General features: G+C 33.1%; 1 protein-coding gene across 1 annotated transcript; it reads right to left on the bottom strand.

Annotated features, from left to right (window-relative positions):
• Positions 1–3818: 3818 nt before the first annotated feature.
• LOC138691981 (zinc finger protein 892-like) lies at positions 3819–21811 on the bottom strand. Its single transcript, XM_069814687.1, has 5 exons — positions 21633–21811; positions 18588–18744; positions 18015–18149; positions 17316–17398; positions 3819–5818 (listed from the first exon to the last, which is right to left on the bottom strand). Exons 2-5 carry the CDS (start codon positions 18678–18680, stop codon positions 4777–4779), a joined length of 1353 nt encoding a protein of 450 aa, XP_069670788.1. The 5' UTR covers positions 18681–18744; positions 21633–21811; the 3' UTR covers positions 3819–4776.
• Between the last annotated feature and the right edge of the window lie 1164 nt (positions 21812–22975).

Genomic DNA, 22975 nt, shown 5'->3' with positions numbered 1-22975 from the left:
ACCTCACTACTACTTATAAGTAAAGAGGGAAGTGGAAAAATAAAACAAAAAAATAAATAAATAAATAAAATTTATGAAGTTTAAAAACTCACTAAGATGATCTCTTACATTTGAAAATCATATGAACTGTCGGACGTTGTTGAACATAAATCCATTTGATGGTGAAAATCGATTTTAAGTAAAATTTTACTAATTAATAAAAGTGCAGAACAAAAGTGAAATAAATAAATAAATGAATAAATAAATAAATACATACATAAATATTTAAATAAATAAGTAAATAAGTAAATAAATAAGTAAGTAAATAAGTAACTAAATAAATAAGTAAATAAGTAAGTAAATATATATAAATATATATATATATATATGTGTGATAAATTAATAAAAGTATCTGGATAATATAATATAATTTATAATATAATATAATATAATATAATATAATATAATATAATATAATATAGGCTAATATTCATTCATATTCATATTCTTTATTTGCCTGAAGGTACAAGAATACAAGAGGCCTCGTCAATGTGATAATATAAAAAACAATGTGTCAATATTTAAAATATTAAAAGAGTAAAAAATAATAAAATTTAACTTAAATACCACATTATTTTCAAAAAATTCATTCATATTATAAAAGGGATTATTTTGTAGCCATCTCTTAATCTGAAATTTAAATTGTGTTTCATTAAGTGCCTTTATATGTGTAGGTATCTTATTATATACTTTTATTGCAGTAATTACATAGCTTGATTGTGTTTTTTGCAACCTGACATGTGGCACATTTAATTGACCATTATTTCTTGTTTCATAACGATGCAGATCTACTATACTTGTATAATTAGTAATATTCTTGTTTACATACATTAAAAGTTCAAAAATATATAGATTGTAGACTGTCATAATCTTTTCATTTTTGAAAAGAGATCTACATGATAGTCTGGGTGGTGACATTGTTATAATACGAACTGCCTTTTTCTGCAGTAACAGAATGTTTGGAAGGTCAGAACTATTTCCATATAAAAGTAATCCATATCTAATAACACTTTCAAATAGTGCATAGTAAACTTGTTTTAAATAATGTTTGGGAATCTTGTACATGATACTTCTCAAGAGATAAATTACTCTAGAAATTCTTTTACATACATAAGTGTCATGGCTATTCCACCTTAGTTTAGGATCCAAATACATACCCAGCATCTTTACAGATTCATTTATCACATTATTTTGGGTTTGTTTCAAACTTAGAGTTAACACATGAGTTTTTTCATCATTAACAATAAATCCATTAATTGAAAACCACTTTCTTAGTTCAACAAATACAGCTTGCTTCATAAAATCTAACTCAGCAGTATTATTATGTGTGATAACAAAAGTTGTATCATCAGCATACATTACAATGTAAGCGAAATGCATGTTATTATTCGGTTGAGAAGCTTTTGTCATCGAGTGTGCTCTCAAAAAAGATGAAGTAGGAAGTTATAAAACAGCTACATTACCGGTTGTTCTGTATGGCTGTGAAATTCGCACCCTGAATAAAGCACACGTGTGATAAGTCAAACTATTACAGAAACCACAATTTAAGTCACACAGAGTTTATGTGCATTCAATGTTTAATATTTGACGGTTTGTCAGCCCACTTTGGAGATAACACGAAAAAAACTGATTTGGTGTCTGGTATAGTTCCTGGGTAGTTTGGTCGGTAGTGTTGGTGCGTTTTTGCCAAAGATCCCGGCTTCGATATCCGACTCCGGAACAATTTTTTACATTGAAATTTTTCCCTTCACAGGGAACTGTACCTGAAAGCTAGGTTTACATATTACAAAGTCAACTTTTATTTTGAAATACTGAACGTCATGTTACAAGTTTTAAAATTATTAAATGTTATTGGCGCATCTACATTCATAGTATTTAATTTGAACATATTCGTAATCTTTAATTCTGTAGAACATGGCGGCACTGTTATATATAGCGGTGTTGCCACATTATTCGCTTCCACTATGCAAAATCTTGTTCGAAAAATTACGTTTTCTTTGTAGACAATTGTCAATATGAACCCCTGCCACATTGGAAGATTTCCACCTTCTATGTCTTCTTCTAAGTGGTAGAATGTCAACACCTGTAACTACAAAGAAAGTTGCAGACGTTCTCTTGAAAGCATGCCCCGTGAATGAAGTTGAAAATTACAACAAAATACGGCAAGAAATTTCGCACTGATCATCGAAAGTTTTGCATGTAACCATTTTTGGAACGTAGTATATAGCAAATCATATATGTTTTTCAGACTTCTCCGATACTAAACAATCACATCTGGATCTAAACGCCTCTCCTACTTCTGCATCTACTGGCACATTGTCCAAAGGAAGGCGTTCACTACATCGTATCGCTAACGAGTTAGATACTATAGAGAGGCCACAACGCCTTCTAGTTAAAGACAATTGAACAGTAGTCCGCCATGTTTTGCTTAATCAAAACAAAGGGGCGTGGCTCGGATGCTGTAGGAAAAGACTGTGATGAAGTTAGTATTATTGTGAATTGAGTTACATATTAAGCATATGTTAAAAAGTAAAATACACACAAAACTTCACGTTTTATATCAGCTGTAGGCCTAGGTTTTATTAGTTTCACTAAATACTTGCATAGCCCAGATATTAAACGACAAGCTATACTCAATACAACCAAAGCAAAGCACCTAAAGACGGATGAATGTATTCGACAGAAGAAAAATAAATATTTTTTTTGGCTTCGTCACAAATTTAATTACCTTACAGCTAATCTAATCTAATATGAAATCATGTAATTCAGTGCTCACCAGTGATATCAAGAGAGACGACGTATGTAACTACAGTATTAGGAGTAAAATATAGGAAAGGTAATGGCGAAAAAAAATCCAATAATTATTTAGAAAAATTCGTTTGAAATTGGGACAAACACATAGAACTTTTGAAAACTGTAATTATTAAAACTAGCATGAAACATAATAAATAAAGAATGACACTAATAGAAAGTTAATGATCATAACTCACCACATTTATTGAAACAATAAGATACTTACGATTAACATTGTTATCAGAAACAACAGGAGTCACAGCTAGCTACACTTCTTTTCGCGTGATGGAGACATCGTGTAGTCTAATATAATTTGAAACAAATATTGATCTCACACGTGTCTCGCAACTAGGCAGAGGCTTTTGCTCAATAAAACTGTTCTTACATTTGACACAATAATGACAAATTGTGTGTGATGCAAGTGCTGACTTTCCTCTTTGTCAACAAAAAGAGCCCTACGCATTAATAAAAAGAAAATTGGAGTAAGCCCTATAAACACAGTAAATACTAAACTCTTGATGGTACAAACTTATTAATACAGATATTTCGCTTATGCTTAGTCCGTCTTATCTTACAATTCTCTGGGGCAATGGTACCTGTATTGAGAGGGTTTAATTATCCATAAACGAATATTATGATTTACGGTACATTTCATTTAAATCCGAGGGAATGAGACATTTTTGGAAATTTTAAAGTCTTAATTATTATTTTTGCGCACAAGTTGTGCATATAACCCTAACTAACAAGAGTTACTTTCACCACACTACGCTGTTGTTTCAGTTTCACAGTTCAGTATAGAGAAGCAGCTGAGAGGCAGTTGTATTGCCATCCATGTTGCGGTGATGGACTAAAACAAATGATGACAGTTCAGAGCACTGCCTGTATGAGCCCTGTACAAAACATTTAAAAACAAAGATGAAATAAGAAAAACATGTATAAACTATAAAACAAAGATATACCTCTAATAAAAAACAAACCAAACTTGATTATATTTTAATATGAAATTTATTGTTTTTAAGTAAGTTACTATAAAATCACTCCAAAGATTTCCCAGATGATATACAGCAAAATATCATTAGAATGAGTTCCAGCATAACGAAATTGTTTTCTGTCCTTTTGCCATATAAGTTAATGTTAAAATATTTCACTTTGAAGGATTTCGTCTTCACACACAGAGAAAAAAAGTACAACGAAATAAAAATTTCACTCCATCATAAAAACTTGTTTCACGAAAAAATATTTTAAATATAGGGTACAATTCGTTAGCAAGTACGGGCATACTGTATAATACATTGCAATTGCATAGAGGTCACGTGGCCATCAAACACGTCATTTAATGTCCACTACCATGCAGAACTGTCTGAATTTTGTGTTAGATTTTCATGCAGTTGTTCCCATTTTCCCCATTTAGTTTACTTCTACCAATCACAGATCACTACCTTCACAACATGATTTCCCACATGATATGACACATCTTGTCTTACAAAGTGCGTCGTAAAACTTGAATTTTCACTTTTCCTATGTCATTCTTTAAACCTTTTCTTTCAAAATTCAGGTTCACAATTTATTTCATTTAAGGATATTTTCCCGACCTACATTCAAAATATTGGGTATTTACGGCGTAAGCAGAGATAATAGAACAAGCATGCTTTTTATCTTCTTTGAGAAACATTTCCATAGTACGAAATTTCACTGCAACGAGTTAATTTCAGAAGTTCCTAGAAATTCGTTATGCTGATATTTCATTATAATTATCTTCTTTTACAAGAAATATGATAAATATAACCGAAAAATCATTGAAACATGATCGACTTACCACAAGTGAAGACAGCTACATGTGAATAATATTGTCATCATAATAAAATTTCACTTAAATAGCATTAGAACCGTTTCAAGAATACGAATATTGTACACACATTTCAGTCTTCTTGATATTAAAAATATTTACTCAGGAAGTTCATTTCTAACGATTTTCGCCTTGTACTTACAGTCATGGTATCTTAGACTCTTCGATAAAGTGTAACTTTTTCCACAAATGCAGCATTTGAATTGCTTCTTCTCGACGTGTGTTCCTTCATGATATTTGAGACTTTCCGATTTTGAGAAACACTTTCCACAAGTATCGCATTTAAAGGGCTTCTCGCCTGTGTGAGAACGTGTATGTACTCTGAGGGATTTCGCATTTGCCAAATATTTTTCACATACCTCGCATTTAAAGGGTTTCTCGCCTGTGTGAGTACGTGAATGGTCCTTGAGGGATCCCGCATGTGAGAAAGATTTTTCACATATCTGGCACTTGAACGGTTTCTCTCCTGTATGCGTTCGTAAATGGTCTGTAAGAGTTACCAAACGTAAAAAACATCTTCCACAATGCACACACTTGAATTGTTTTTCTCCGCCATGTGTAAGTTTGTGGACACTCAGGTATCCAGAATGTGAAAAACGCATTGCACAAACATCACATTTGTGCGGCTTCTCTCCTGTATGTGTCCGTACATGCTCCTTAAGAACTGCGGAGCGAGAGAAACACTTTCCACAACTGTCGCATCTGAATTGCTTTTCTCCAGTATGTACAAGTTTATGGACCTTAAAGGAACTGGAGTGTGAGAAACATTTGCCACAAATCTCACACTTGTACGGCTTCTCTCCTGTGTGCGTTCGAACATGCTCTCTGAGCATACTAGCACGCGAAAAACGTTTGCCACAGATATCGCATTTAAAGTGTTTCGTTTCAGCGCTGTGTGAGCGAATATGAACCTTGTGTCTGAAAGCAGTGTTTAAAAACAAGCCACAGATGTGGCACTTAAATGAACTCTTGTCTTTTCCTCTGACGCCCTCTTTCTGATAGCTGTTCTCACTTCCAAGTGTTTCCTCGTTAGTTTGAACTTCAGAAGTACTATCACAGGACAGATTTTCAAAGGAGATACAATTCTTAGGACTTGTTTTCTTCAGCAGCGATGTTTCGTTTTCATCGGAATTTACAATGCTGGAATCAAAATGTAGTACTAATGTAAGTTACCAATCTCACGGCAGTAAAGAACACAAATATATAAATAAGTGAATAAACAAATAAGTAAACAAATAAATAGGACACAAAGAAGCAAAGAAACAAACAAATAAGTAAAGAATAAAGCAAGTAAATAAGTATTACAATTAAAGATAAAAAAGTAAACAATAAGTGGATAATCTTATATATAAAAGTCAATGTGGCTATGTATGTATGTATGTACTCAATACAAATCTACACGCTTTCACCGATATTTGCCAAAGATTGCACATTCAACCTTCATAACCCGGAAAAGAACATAGGCTACATTAAAATTGGACAGATGGACGTTAAATTATTGAAAACAATAAAAATTACAAAGAAATAAGGCATATTGTATGATATTAAAATGGCCTCTTATTCTACAGTCAACTGTCTTTTATTGACGTCATCCAATCATGTCTTCTCCCGTTGTAAAAGCGGCCACATTGCTATTGAAATATGAAATAAAATAACATTAAATTAATATTACAAAAATGAGGGACAATTTTTTTTATTGAATGTGTCATGGGCAATAATATACAATACAAAATGACATAAAACACATATTTGTTTAGTTTTTATAAATTCAAAATCAAACATAATAGACAGCAAATGTGAAACAATCATAATACTTAAATTCAAGCACTTAAATACGTAGCTCTCTGTAGCGTTGTGGTAAAATGAATGACATTGATGTATGGGAACCCAAGTTCGAATCTGAGCTCAAGTCCTCTTTTTTTATTGTTATTATTTTGATAATTTATTTACATTATTTTAGATACGTTATTTTATTTTAACACGCCATAAAGGGAGTTTTACTACAAAAATAATATATCCGTAGTATTTTATTTATGCTATCTCAAACAAATTTAACATACAATAATTATACTGAAATCTTTATATATAAAACTGAATGTGGGCATGTATTTTCTCTATACAAATCTACATGCTTTGACCGATATGTCCCAAAGTTTGCACATTTAACCTTCATAAAGATGAGAAAAACATAGGCTACATTAAAATTGTGCAAACGGACGTTAAATTAATTAAAAGATAAAAAAAATAAGTACGATCAAACATTCATGTGTAATACTAAAATGCAATCTTCTATAGTCAATTGTTTTTTTATTATTGTCTGTTGTATTCAACATCGACTTTCACGAGGCCATGGAAATATTAACACGAAATTAAATAACGTTGTTGTTACATCATGAAGGCTAAAATCTAGAAGACAATTAATACAGTAAGTATATTTACACAGTCCAGGACCGTATTACGAATTTCTCGATGCAGTTGTACATAGTGAGCACGCTGTTTATCTAACTGTATTCTTTGAAACCACAAGGATTGCTATCACATAATTGAATACTTAATATTGAATCACCGATAGTACTATTGCGAAAAATATTGACCCACCAAAATTATGCAATGGAACGAGAATTGGTGAGAAAAAACTCATGAAAAACGTAATAGAAGTGACAATATTAACTGTCAAAACGAAAGATGTTTTTATCACACGTATTTCTATAATACCCACTAACATGCCTTTCGATTTTAAGCAACTGCAATTTCAATGCTACTAGCAACTGTAATGGCCATTTATTAAAATAAAGCTCAAGGACAGTCGCTCAAAATTGCAGACATTAACTTAAAAACTGCGTGTTTTTCAAATTCTCAACTATATTTTATACAAAAGAGTGAAAAAAAAAAAAATAGATTTTACCCATATCAAAAAGCACTTCAATGATACTTCTGTCATGTTGCTAATGTATGTGAATGTACGTAAGCCCACTCAAAATAACACTGTATTACGAATTCTAAAATATATGTTATTGTTATTCATGTCCAAAATTTTAGTACTGCGAAATTCTATCAGTATAATCACGTTGCAAATGTAGTATGTTATGCATTGTGGAAAGAATAATCTCTTAATTTCTAAGATACTGGCATACGTCTCTCAGAATATTAGTCTTTATGTTAGAAAATGACTTCTTGCGAGTTTATATTGTATCTGTATTCTGTATATAAAATAATAATATAATCAATATGTTCTGAATTTGTGAGATACAATTTCTCAAGTCATGTTAAAAAGAAATGGGTATTATATAAGTGGGCTTACAGCGATCAAGGGGTAAAAAAATTCCAATATAAATTAAATTATATACCTATATATGTACGACCGATACAGAGATAAATTTTGGCTCACGATGCCACCCCAACGGGTTCAGACTGGGAACATCATCGTCATCGTCAGCTGTCTCAGAAATTTAAGTGAACGCATACATATACATGAAGTTACGTGAAATGTATGTCAGCACAGCATAGATCAATTTACATATATTATAATTACTTTATCTCTGCTTCTGTGCAGCGTCACATTTTGGTTGGGGAGGAAAGGAGACGACAGAAAGGTTGTAATGATTTATAAGATAAGCCACTTGAAATTTAAGTCACTGACCGGCAGAGATAAAATATAAGGTCTGTACAACATTGAGTCAATGATAAGTTTGCGTATAGGGACTGAGGAGTGCGTTTTTGTTTAGCTGAACTTCAAGGCAATGCTAGAGGTGTGCTGTGGACAAGAGGCCAGGGTCCTTTATGGACTGTAGCGCCAGGAGAATGGAGAATGAAAATCAAAGCAATGCTAACTCATTTACAGTTTGTGTGGCTGTAGTCTGTATATATTTTCATTTGGTTCTATTTTATTTATAGTTTGATTTTGTCTGCTTGTCTATGCGGATGACGTGAATATGTTACGAGAAAATCCACAAACGATTAGGGAAAACACTGAAATTTTACTTGAAGCAAGTAAAGCGATCGGTTTAGAAGTAAATCCCGAAAAGACAAAGTATATGATTATGTCTCGTGACGAGAATATTGTACGAAATGGAAATATAAAAATTGGAAATTTATCTTTTGAAGAGGTGGAGAAGTTCAAATATCTTGGAACAACAGTAACAAATATAAATGATACTCGGGAGGAAATTAAACACAGATAAATATGGGAAATGCCTGTTATTATTCTGTTGAGAAGCTTTTGTCACCCAGTCTACTGTCAAAAAATCTGAAAGTTAGAATTTATAAAACAGTTATATTACCGGTTGTTCTATATGGTTGTGAAACTTGAACTCTCACTTTGAGAGAGGAACATAGGTTAAGGGTGTTTGAGAATAAGGTGCTTAGGAAAATATTTGGGGCTAAGAGGGATGACGTTACAGGAGAATGGAGAAAGTTACACAACACAGAACTGCACGTATTGTATTCTTCACCTGACGTAATTAGGAACATTAAATCCAGACGTTTGAGATGGGCAGGGCATGTAGCACGTATGGGCGAATCCAGAAATGCATATAGAGTGTTAGTTGGGAGGCCGGAAGGAAAAAGACCTTTAGTGAGGCCGAGACGTAGATGGGAAGATAATATTAAAATGGATTTGAGGGAGGTGGGATATGATGATAGAGAATGGATTAATCTTGCTCAGGATAGGGACCAATGGCGGGCTTATGTGAGGGCGGCAATGAACCTCCGGGTTCCTTAAAAGCCAGTAAGTAAGTAACTATAGTCTGATTTTTCTATTATTTTATTCGTATTTCTGATGATGTGGAAGAGAAGGTCTGACGGCCTTAACTACGCCAAAATAAATAAATAAATAAATAAACACACACATACATACAAATTAAAAACCATATGAACGTATGGCACGTGATGAAATTCATTTCGGTTGTCTATAGTTGACTTTCTGAGATTTCCGAGATGTCTAACAACCAGTTTAATTTAAAAACAGAAAAAAGAAAAAGACAACCCGGGCAACGCCGGGTGCTTTCAGCTAGTTAAATAAATATACAAAGGAAAAATTAAAAAAAAAAGAACTAAAGAGGGAAAATAAAGAATTAACTAAATGAAAAAAAACTAGTCTACAAATCATTAAAAAATGAAGAAAGAAATATAAGTAAATACATAAAGTCAACAATCGATATAGGCTGCCAAATGAAGCATTTCAATTCTGCACAATGTGATAACTAACATTTGAATTTTCAGGATTCATAAAGAACTATTTTACTATTTCTGTATTAGGAAAATATCCTTTTTTAAATTTTGATAAAAATTACAACACACGATCATAATAATGTAAAACATGCCAATTCTTTTTGTACTAACCAATGAATTGAAATATACGATAAATAAAAATAAATGAACTCATTACTATATAGGTTATATCAATCCACATTTCTAAATTTAAATAAATGAACTCATTACTATATAGGTTATATTAATCCACATTTCTAAATTTTTCGCTGGATATCTTCTTCTATTGTCTGTCAATAATACTTTGTATGCTGAAAATGCCCTTTCAACAGCACAGGATTTCGTGGAAACAAATTTCAATATTGCCACGGATACTGGACACCAATATTAGACTTTCAATTTAAATAAAAAATAAAAGCGGAAAATAAATTAAATCATTACCAAGATATACTCAACTCGAAGATATCTGTAGATATAAGTAAAATCTAATTATCAGCAAAAATGCTTACTAAACCAGAAGAGGAAATTTCCATCCTGGATCACGACTTGAACTCAAGTCTGTCAGGTTTGAGTGCTGGTGTTCTAACCACTGAGCTACATTGGAACATTACGCAATTAGGTGGAATTTGAGAACAATTATATTTAAATATAACAATTATAGTCAGGGTAAGCTTACTTCATACCCTAAGGGCGAAACCTAACCATTTTTCCCCCATTACTACATATGCTAGTGGATTGTGGTGATTTTGCAGGTTGAATTTTCTTTTGCCAACTTCGTTTCGAATTTCGATACTGACAAATACTACAATAGTAGTGATTTTGTAACTAGAATGTTGGCAGCTGAGACAAATATCGACAATATTTGTCGGTACTGGAGTATCATGAAATTAAAATTGTACTAGATTTCTGAGCCTTTTACTGGAAGCTAGTGAAATCTGAACATACTAATAATTAATTAATATCAGTATTAATATTAATACATAATAGTTATTTTTTGCGTTGCGTCGTGGTTCTAATTCAAGACTATAGTCAGGTAAGTTTTCGGAGTTAGTACTAATAATTTCATGTGGTCAAACAAAATACATTTTTAGGTTAGGTCTCGTGAGTTAATTGTTAGTCAAACCAATGAATTTCGTAATGCCAGACAAAATACTTGACATGTTGATCCCTTTCTCGCATAGTTTGTCTACGAAAACACGCTACAAATTATTGAATTATTTAGAATAACCTTCCAACATAAAGTACGGTAAGTAAATAAGTAATTTAGTACGAAGGATCGTGTGATATTTGGTAACAGTTGGCAACACTGACAAGACGCCAATATTTGCTGTTTGGGAACTGATCTTATGTGACCCTTACTATACATGTAGATATGCTCAATTATCCTGCAAAACAACTTAAAATTAATCATTATAACTGAGGAAAATCGCGGAAAGGTAAGATGAGAGTCCTCTAAGACCGCGCTAGTCGGCTAGTTCCGGTGATTGCAATTGCAATTCGTACATAATAAATCTCGTCTCCAGATAATGAATGTGAAACTCTTGAAGTTATGCTGTCGACAAAGCGAGAGTTAAGAAGTTTTGTTACCAACATCGCAAAAACGAAATATAAGGATTTCAGTAATAAGAAAATTTGTTGTCTACTGATTTGGTAACATTGTCGCATAATCCAGCAATATAGGATTCAAAACTAAACCATCGCTGCAGGATGACGCCAAGTCGCATCTTGCCTTGGCTGCTTTGAAGTCACCAGCCGAGTGACATGTCTGTTTTGTTGCACCACCGTATATTGAGTGGTCTGTAATACGAAGACGTGGCCTATTTTATGGCTAAGTTTTGTTTTATCGGATGAAGATCTATTACTACCTTCAGTTTATAATTAGATTTCATTTTCTTCAATTTTGTGACATGGCTGGTTTTGATACCAGCATCACCTTGTACAATACAATATTATATTCCTCAACATAAATTAACTCATCCAGTAAGGCCGGGATTACGATCGACGTTCGTTTGTGTTACGTTATACTGGTGACAGACTACAGTCACTAATCGCGATTATCGACCTAATCGCGATCGGGTTTGTAGTGTGTGTCACCGTCCCGATCGCGATCAGGAGCTAAATCCTGTTTCCAGGACAAGATAATCGCGCTGAGGCACGGCCCAGTGGACGAAAGTAACATTTTAGTAATCTTTGGTTTCGAATCACCTTGATTTATATTATTTAGGAAGTCGTGATAGCTTCTGTTGTGGAATTTTGTTACCCTTTACATTGTATTATATGAAATAGAAACGAAAATGGGAACAACTGGATAATACCCACGGCAGACCAATATCGATAGTCGACGCTATTCGCTGGCCACTAGCAACGAGATAGAAAGAGAAAGATATAAAGTGGTCATTGCGCCGCCATGTTTGAAGAAAATTGAACGACCGTCGGTAATGAACTTATGCGCCCAAAACAAAGTGGGCGTGGTGATAACTGACATTAGAATCGTCAGCTGTCTTAATTTCGTTTGCATAAATCAGTTAAACTGAAGTGGAAAAACCTAATATTTCGTCAAATACGTGCTAGGAACTTAATCTAAACTTATGTACGCTAAATTTAAAACACTTGAGCTATTCCTAGAAGGAATGCTTAAAAGAATAACCTAAGCAAAATTGTCATGCAGTATGACAAGTAGTCCTAGCAAATATACTGAAGAAAATGTTAATATTCCTAGGTTCTTTTAAATGCGACCTGCAAGATTGCCTATAAAATGAACGAGTATGTTTAGGATGATTTTATTAAATTGTTTTCCCAGTCTCTACACGTTGCAAAACTATTTACTATATAGAATGAAAGTAGGCCCTATCTGTAGTTCATTCATTCATTCATTTATTTTATTCCATAGATCTTACATGAGCAATGAAGCTTTAAGATGTGGAACATGTCAACATTTTACAATATTACAATTACAATTTTTACAAATTTTTATAGTTTTACAATTCAGTAATTTTCTAAAATTTTTACAATTTTGTACAATTTTTTTACATTTTGGCGAGATGTAGTGAGATGAGTAAACAACCTTTACCTCCAAGCTTGTAACGTGGGTGAAACATGACAAAACACGCTTTCAGTTTTTTTGTTACAGTAAAGTATAATTATTATCGAAATGTGAACGTGAGGCCAACAGCCGGCTGGTCTGTCTGAGCCTTTCAAGGGCTGTGGCACCACAGATAATTATTAGTGTATAATTGAGCACCCACGTACAATAATGGGGTAAGTAGTTACGAAATATATTCATACTTACCCCATTATTGCACGTGGGTGCTCAATTATGTTCTGTCATGTCCTTCCAGTCAAAATACTAACAACAATACGACCTACCCCAGAGTTTTGCGTTATTTTGGATGCGAGTGTCGAAATACAATTTTAATATTTTATTGCTATTAGTAGGTTTGAAACGAAATTGTAGCGGTTTTATCCGTATTTAGTTTAACTTTATTACTAGTGAACCATTTATTTGATTAATCGTTTGTCTTCGAAATAGGCCTACTTCTTATAAGCTATAGCTCATCGTCTTCTTGTATAAGCAGTAAGGACAGAAGGAGCAGAAATAAAGGATGCCGGTGTCGAAATACAGTTTTAATATTGTATTGCTATTTGTTTTTCACTGGGTCTGAAACGGAATTGTATTGGTTTTATCCGTATTTAGTTTAAGTACATTACCAGTGAACCATTTATTTTGTTTATGCCAGGCGTTGTTACACATTTATGCATGAAAAAAAAATGCTGCTAATTAACAAAACTATGGACTTAACTTCATAAAATTTACATTAAATATGATATATCAGTTGTCTTTTTCCTTTTGACACTGCAGTTATATGCAGCACACACAACAGGCATGTTTTTTCTTCGTTTTTTTGTACTTCTTATCTCCGTTATACAACATTGTAAGCAGACGAATTTTTACAAAGGTGGGCACTTAGCTCAGATCTGCCGCGTTTCGCGGTGGCAACGCAAAGAGCGCTGTACAGGACAACATGGCCACTCTATAGTCTTCTCTTTCTAACTCGTTGGCCACTAGTCACCGGGCCGTACCGAGCCGTATCAAACAAAATATAATCGAAATGGTGGTAGTCAAATTCGCGACTATATTCTTAAATAATTCACTCCATTAGTCAAGTTCAAGGTTTTATGTAGTACAACGGCGGTTTTTTGAATGCATTAAAAGAAAATGAAGATGTAATAAGATCATAAACTAGGTTATCACAAGGAAATTAACAGGAAAAAAGGTGTGTTTCACGGAATACCATTAAAATGACGGAAAGTAAATTTCCGCTTAAAGTTCGCCAAAGCGTAAAGTACGTAATTATGACGGCGTTGCTGTTTTATTTCTGCCTATAGAAAAATACCTAGCCTTTTACGAAAAAAAATTTTGGGACCATTAAATTATTCACCGCTTTTATTATAGGCCTATTAATTTTTTATCAATATTACGAATCAAAAACAGTCATATTATATAATTTTAACTACTACATGGACGAATGAAATCAAGCTAACCTAACCAAAGCTAACCTAACCTAACCAAAACTAACCTAAGCTAACCTAACCTAACCTAAGCTAACCTAACCTAACCAAAGCTAACCTAACCAAAGCTAACCAAAGCTAACCTAACCTTCGTAAATGCAAAGTCTGTAACCGAATCAAGAAGATATCTCAATAATTTAATCTGAAATGTACACGCAAAAATAAATTCAAGTAAGGATCACGCTCCCACTACATGAGAGGTCCACGCATGCGCTACAGCAAAACTGTTTCTGTCCCGAGCCTCTCATCTAAGGCACTCGTCATAATTTACTCGCAATATTTACGCAAATACACATTGTCGCTAACAGTGGTGCTATCTCTCAATAATGTTCAGAACGAAGGAGGTAGACAGAGAGAGAGAAAAAAAGAAATATAGCACAAAACTGTTTTGTCTCGAGACTCTAATCTAAAACACGTAATAAGTCACATAATCTACTTGCAATATATTTGCGCAAATACACTTTGTAGCTAACACTGGTGCTATCTCTCAGTAATGTTCATAACGAAGGAGGCAGAGAGAGAGAGAAAAAAATTTCTCCCGCCAACTACGCCACACACCAACGTCATGTTCTTATGTTGGTGACATTGTGTATTTACTCAAATTTGGTGGTAAATGTAACGGCACGGTTCAAAGTGACCGTGGTAATTCTCCAGTATAGCGCGAAAATGAATGGCTAGAAAATGAATTTGGCTACTATTAGACGTAGTGGAGAAGTTTAATGCAGATGTGAGAAAAGTAAAAAGAAATATATTAACAAATGACAGACGAATTATTCATATTTCATATAGAGAGAGCAATAGAAGGCTGCTGAAAGATGTTTCATTTCAATAAATAATGGATTACAAACTGGAACTGGTTTCTTTTTCAGATTTTCAATTTCAAGTCTCCATTACGACGCTATCGTTGAGGTTAGAGTTGATTTTAAAAATATGTTTTATTACAAAATAATATAAATTTTTGGCATGATTCACATTTTATAGGTTATAAAATCTCTTTTCAAAATAATATAAATAGAAATGATATAAATTGTATCAGTTTACACTGTAAAGCATATAACAATTTTAACAAATAAATTCCCATATCAAGCAGCAAGAAACAACCAAAAAAAAAAAAGGAAAGAAACAATAAACAAACATCAAAAGAAAGTATGAACTTTAGGTGCTATCCAGGAGGGAAACAAACATATACATATGTACATAGAGAAAATTGTTTCCTCTATGGTAATTCAGCTGTTGACCACACGGGACCTAGTGTGTCACCACATTTTCGGTAATCGCAATCGGACCTGAACGCGATAAGTGCTAATCGCGATTAGTACTGTAGTCTGTCACCAGTATTACGTTGCGGTGAAGTATGTTGAAGTTCGACAAATACAAGCTTCGTGTATTTCATTACGATCAACGTTAGAATGAACTCATGACGGCATTGATTCAACATTGTCAAGGTCAAGTTTTCACAAACGCAAAGAAACGTAAGATGAATGTCAACCAATAACGAATCAGAAGCCCTTCATATATTTTCACCTCTTCTTTCGTTGTAGATGCGCCATATTGCTACTGAAATATTAAATAAGATCATATTAATTAAAAATTACGTAATACGAGAAACGATCTTTGATTGAATATGTAACGTCACATGAATATATTTCCTCTATATGGCATAAAACACATTTTGTTTAAAATTAAACATTATAGGCACCAAAGATGAAAACCTTCATAACCCCTAATTCAACAATTGCATTTCGTATCTCTCCGTAGCGTAATGGTCAAGAGACTGGTCGTGGTGTAGGTGGGCGCTGGTTCGAGCCTACATTATTTCAGATACGTTATTTTATTTTAACCCGAAATAAAGGGGCTTTTACCTCACAAATAATATATTCGTAATTCGCAGTAGGCTAGCTATTTAGTAGGGAAGAGAGTTGTACCTTCAGCATGGTATAGCTTTGAACATTTTTTGTTTTTTAATTTTTTCTGCTACCTAGAGGACTCAAACTGAAGTAGATTGTAGAGAAAGTTGCTCAGTAGCTCTGGTCGTAATTTCGGTTTGATTTATTGCAAAGTGTGAGTTCTGTGGACGAAACAATTTTTTTAGTACCAGAAGTAAACATTTCGTTCATTGATATATGTTTTCTAACACAAAACCAAGAAATAAAATCTCAATCAGAGAAGCCTACTCTGGTTTATGATGGGAAATATATTTTAAATAAGATTGTCAGTTTTTACAGTTATATTCCCACCTATATTCCATGTGTTCCAACTTACAAAAGGGTATATTCCAAGGTACTTGAACCTGTTGTACCTTCGAACACATTACACATCCCTTTATTTTATATTTTCCATCCTTAATAGATCTGTAAAACAGAAAATACATACAGGAAGTTGCAAAGAAAACTTCAATAATTATTTCAAGCATTTTTCATTTAAAATATTTCATTTCTCAAAATTAAAAAAAAAAAAAAAGGTGAAAAGTGTTTCAAGGTACAACAGTCTTCCCTAGTATATGGTTTTATTATTATTATTATTATTATTATTATTATTATTATTATCGTCATTCTATATTATTCTGTCGTAAAATAATTTTGTAATACCGGTAGGCCTAGGCCTATTTTATTTGTCTCAAAGTTACCATAAAATTCAATGTTTATCATAATCAGCTGACTGACTGACGTGTCCATTTCAGTACTCATTATGGCCGGCAGAGCGTGATAGTTGTTACGAACGTCGATCATAATACACAGCCTCTGAAGTTCGGTAGAAATTCAACGTACAGATGAATGCAACGTAACGTAACGCAAACGAACGTCGATCGTAATCCCGGCCTAAACCAAGGACGAAGTATAGGCCGATTCCATGCACTCACCTCTCAGACAAGAATTCATCCTCTTCCGTCTTCACCTCCAGGCTTTGCTCCTCCTTCACTCTGTCCACGTCATAAGGGTCTTCCTGAAAATAGTTTTATGCTCTGCTAATTAAATGTTATTGTATTTCAGACTAGAAATGTTCAATCACTGTAGATTCATTTCGTATGTACTTGTACGTTACTGTTCTTGCAAAAGAGACGGAAGAAGTTCAGATTACATCTGTGTCCTCCCAACTTAAATTACAATATTCTCGCCAAAGAAAACAGAACTTTAATGACATTTTGTTTGCAATTATCTACATCACCTTACAAATAAAATAAAACTATTGATATTTAAGGTCACAAATTGGAAAACATTACAGAAAATACAGATAAGGAAACCAAAGATAAATCAGAGGCAGATGATATATATTAATAAATGTTTTCAGAGACAATGCATATCAACAGTTCCAGGAACATACGGAAATCATAGATAATCTTTTTCTGTACATCGTATGTAACACGAAAGTATAATTGCACCGGAGTCGAATTTTCTCATACTTTCAAAATTAAAGAACACTTGACTGATTAACACGCAGAATATCTGACACACTGCACAAATCAGAACAATTCGATACGAAAGATACATGTAACAAATGAAGATCATAATATGCGCACCTCTGACAAACCATGCTAGCACAAACAATACACTCCACTCACCTGAGATTCACATTTTAGGGGAAAAGGATCTGGCATCAACATTTGTTCCGTTTTCACCTCAGAAGTGAGATAAGAGTTGGAGTCCTCATACTCTGCCTTCATGCAAACCTGTTGAGGATTTGATGAATTCCATTCCTGCATAACAGAGACAGGAAAATCGCTTTATTATCTCTACTTTTTATGGATTCAATTAATATCTTACATTCAACACTTTAGGTATACATGCCAGCACTTAGCTGCTGCTTGCAGCTTACTGGAGGAATTATAAAAAAAATTCAAACCGTAGATAAGAAATGCGAATCCAGACGCAAATAGCAATTTGTTGCTTCTGAGTGACAACAATATATAACAATATCGACTAGATATCATGAGGCAACTAGGCCGGGAGTTAATGGGTTAGGGTGGCCAGTTCCCTTCCCCTCCATTGCATACATCGCCGATTAGCTACATATTACATTAATCACACTTCAGAATCTACTAGTATATTACACTTAAATTAAAAGAAATATATACTATATAACTGAAACATAATACGCAGCAAGAATATAAGTACAGCTCAATTTTTCAACTTACCTCCAATAAAGGCTTCCGTTCTTTCATATCTGTATCTTCATTTAACTGTATATCCAATGGGTCGGTTTCAGGCTCCATCTTGACAACATCCATCGCAACTAGATAAGTTGAATCACAAACTGACGTCTATTAAGAAATGTAAACTGAAATTCCCATTCTGAAAAGGTAGGTACGACATAATTAAGATTTTTACATTTTTAAGGATATATCGTAATAAGTGCAAAATTAAAATACACGATCAGTTTTAAAAGTTATTATTGAGCATAGGTAATGCACTCTTTAATCCCTAACTTCTTTCCGTTCATTCACATGAAAAAGATTAAGAAATTTATTATTATTATTATTATTATTATTATTATTATTATCATTATTATTATTAATATCAGAGTCTAGTATATACAGTCACGAAGGTTGAGATTATGAGGGTACTAGGAACAATAGACTGTGCAGGTACTATTTCGCATTGTCTTAATGAGGCGATAGTAGCGATCCTGGTGGTTAGCAACTATCTATGGATGCATATTTACTACCTATTGAGCTTCGTGACTATATGTACTACTACTACTACTACTACTACTACTACTACTACTACTACTACTACTACTACTACTACTACTATTATTACTACTACTATTATTATTATTATTATTATTATTATTATTTATTTTGTTGTATTTGGTCAATGATTAATGTTGACTTATATTGATTGTATTTCATCTCATTGCCATTTTCTATCATTCATTCTCATCTTCATTTGTTGTTTTGTTTTGTTCTGTATCTTGTGCTAACTGTAATTGGCCTTGTTCTGTTGTTTTGCACATTAATATTCTAAATATATAAATAAATAAATTATTATTATTATTATTATTATTATTATTATTATGTACATAATATTTATACATAACACATAACACCTACCTTAGAATTCCCGTGAAAGGTTTTCGTGGTCAAAGAATTTTCTTCACAAAATTATTTAAATCCCTTTCTCCAATAGCAAGGTGTATTAAAAATGCTAATTTGCAAGATCAGATTTGATTTTACTTATGCTTGATATATCCTTACTTGTTATTTAATATCTTTTATTCTTTGTTAGATGGTGAATGATTAATGTTGACTGTTATATTGATTGTATTTCATCTCACTGCCATTCCTGTCATTCATTCTCATAATCATTTGTTCTGTTTTGTTTTGTTTTTTATTTTGTGCTAAACTGTAATTGGCTTTGTGCTGTTGTTTTGCACATTAATATTCGAAATAAATAAAAATAAATAAATAAATAATTATTATTAATTTTACTATTATTATTGTTATTATTATTGTTATTATTATTATTATTATTATTATTATTATTGACGCAATAACCTACAATTTTCACACCAAAAGGCTTGTACTTCGCATTACAATCGTGGGAATAGCCAACATAAAAAACCACACACACGTTCATCAAGATTACGAAGGCTGTATATGGAGACAGTGCTCACAGATGCAAATCGTCTCAATAGTTCCTTGCAAGTCTCATTGTTACTACATAAAAAATAGGTAGTATTTTAAGCTCCACATAACAGCATGCTATCGCAGTTGCACCAAGATTTTAATAAGAGCTCGAAAATCACTATGTTGTTCGTTACTTTTACAGATATAACCTATCACCGGTGAGTAATACATGCGTCTTGGTTGAATTTAATTACAAATAATACATCTGCAAAATTTTCTCGGCCACTGAACTGTAGTTACAACGCTAAAAGCACTCAAAGAGCATGGAAATCAGACTACCCCAAAACAACTGCAAGGTCCTCAGACATAATTTAACCGAAGTATGAAGGATTGCGTTTTAAGACTTGCAGATGAATCTTTCATAGATTAAGAGATAGGCTAGGGATTGTACATATTTCTTAAATATCGGATAATGAAGGAAGAATTTATAACATTTAGGCCTGTATGAGAGGACAATCTATAGAAACGTCACTGGAAAAGGAACTATGTAGTACCACAAATACAAAGAAAAATAATTACTAATCGTTTCAAAATCACTAACAGAAGCACAAAGTTAGATACAAATGGCAAGAAACATAATAGAGAGGGTAAGTATGAGAGTCTATATAAATCACGAAAGCCACTAGCAGGAAAACCATCATGAGCCAATTACATAAAATATTGGCTATTTAAAAACAATTGACAAAAGACTAAAACCGTCTTAAAAAAAGAATAAGACGAAATAAAATTAAATATAGGCCTAATCACACATCCAGCATGAAAAACAAGTAGAGTTCTATTCGGCCACGAGAATACAAGGAGGCCATTCCATATAAATAAAATAAAGAAAAGTAACTATGGCTAGGACGTCTTTGGCAGGAATTGCTTTCGTCAGAAAAGGTGCAGAAACAAATGCTCAAAACACAGTAACTTGATGCCTGATACTGCTGGATTCATAAACTATTTCGACCCTTGGAGTTTCCATATCTATATTCCATCCTGGTGGCATATGGTTGTGAAGTGTTCTGCAGTAAATTGTGTTTGCCGTAAGTAAATTATGTAAGTTATGTCAGAACTGCACTAATCTAAGTGAACTTGAATTTTTTTTTAAATTTACCGGTACCAAAATATGGCGCTGAGGCAGTTTCTTTCGTACACCGCTTATACACTTTGCATATACAAATATGAAAGGTTAGGTTTGGTTACTTCACACTTTTGTTATGCCTTGCATATACGATCAACTGCATCTACAAAAAAAAAAAAATTCTGGATCTATATGACTAAAATCCCTTACAAATTCAAACATTTCCACTTCCAAAATCACGGACACCACCTCAGCGCTGGTTTTCCCTTAGAAATTATTTCGATTGTCACTTGTAGCGTCATCGAGAAACAAAAGGCATCTACCCAATTAAGTACGTCTATCAAGCCTATGCATTGCTGGAAACAAACATTTTGTCTCTTGATCATATATCCCATAACTACTGTTATGGAAAAATGCAAACTATAAAACGAGAACTTTCACTTTTTAACTACTGGGTATTTGATATCATTAAATGCAAATTGACTTACCACTTCTTTCTATCTACTAATGTATGGATACTACATCACACACTGCAAACAGCGAACAAAATTAACGAAAAACTGCACTATACCGTCAGCAATTTCCTTTCCATTCAAATTAAGTTCATGACGGACACAAATTTGAATTGTGAGGAAGTCCAGCAAACACACACAACACATACAAGAAAGACACATTCAACTGATGGCAGAATATAATCAAGGAAGCCGATTATGTACACGATCCTATTGCCAAGTTTTACAGAACCCAATTTTACCCGAAGGTATATTAGGGCTGTATTATACATATTATAGCCCTATACAAATCCTTACCAGTACATAAATGGTGCACAATTATGACATAAAATGCACATATTAAATTAAATATGTATGACATAATAAAAATCATAGTTTTATTATATAAAAATACGTAGATATGAGATAAAATAGTTACTGTATAATACATAGAAATAGATACACAATATATGAAACACAGGCATATTACATACAATACTTTCCCACCACACACACACACACACACACACACACACACACACACACTTGTTACACGATCCTAACGTTCATGAATGATTTATTACCTTGAGTATAGCCTATATTTTACCAACACAATCGAAATATTTGTACAATGCACAAATCAGTAAAGAAAAGGGAGCCGTTATTAACTTGAATTTCAGCTGGAACTACTTTTTCATTTCTGATCCATTTGTTCTGTTTCTTCTACAGTAGGTCACCACAGGACTTGTCACAGAAGTGTCTTTCCCCCCAAACCCTGCTGACCCAGATATTTTATTAAAAGGATATGCAGCAATAGAACTTACTGTTTTCTAAAGTCAAAAATATAAGCTACAACTCCAATAAATCTGTCAGTAACTAATTCAGCAAAGAGAACATGGCAGAATTAATTAAAATGGGAAGAAACAAATAAGCTTACCGGTATAACGTTTTCATTATAACGTTTTTCTATGGTTTTCTCGAAAATAGCAATGAATCATACTGTGACGTTGTGTTGTCTATGGCTTCAAGGCATTCGCAGGTCTTGTTAATAGAAGCCTAGAACAGTTTTCCACAGGAGTAAGGGATGAACCCACAATTATTTCAATAATTAAACTCAGGGACGAATCTAAAATGATATGGGTTTATAAATGAAGTACCGGTAACAATTGGACTCTGAAGTAAAAAGTTAAAATAATAGGAATACAAATACCAAGAATATCAAATTACCTACTTACCTGTTTGATCTTTAACAGAGGCACGAATTTCACACATTTATTAACACTCTTTCCTTAAATAGTCTACTAGCTTCTAGGTCCTAGAGACGAAATTTTTGGCACATT

Source organism: Periplaneta americana, chromosome 16, assembly GCF_040183065.1.
Source record: "Periplaneta americana isolate PAMFEO1 chromosome 16, P.americana_PAMFEO1_priV1, whole genome shotgun sequence".
Taxonomy (NCBI): domain Eukaryota; kingdom Metazoa; phylum Arthropoda; class Insecta; order Blattodea; family Blattidae; genus Periplaneta; species Periplaneta americana.
The sequence above is the reverse complement of the archived record's forward strand: the minus strand, read 5'-3'. Positions and strand labels throughout refer to the sequence as shown.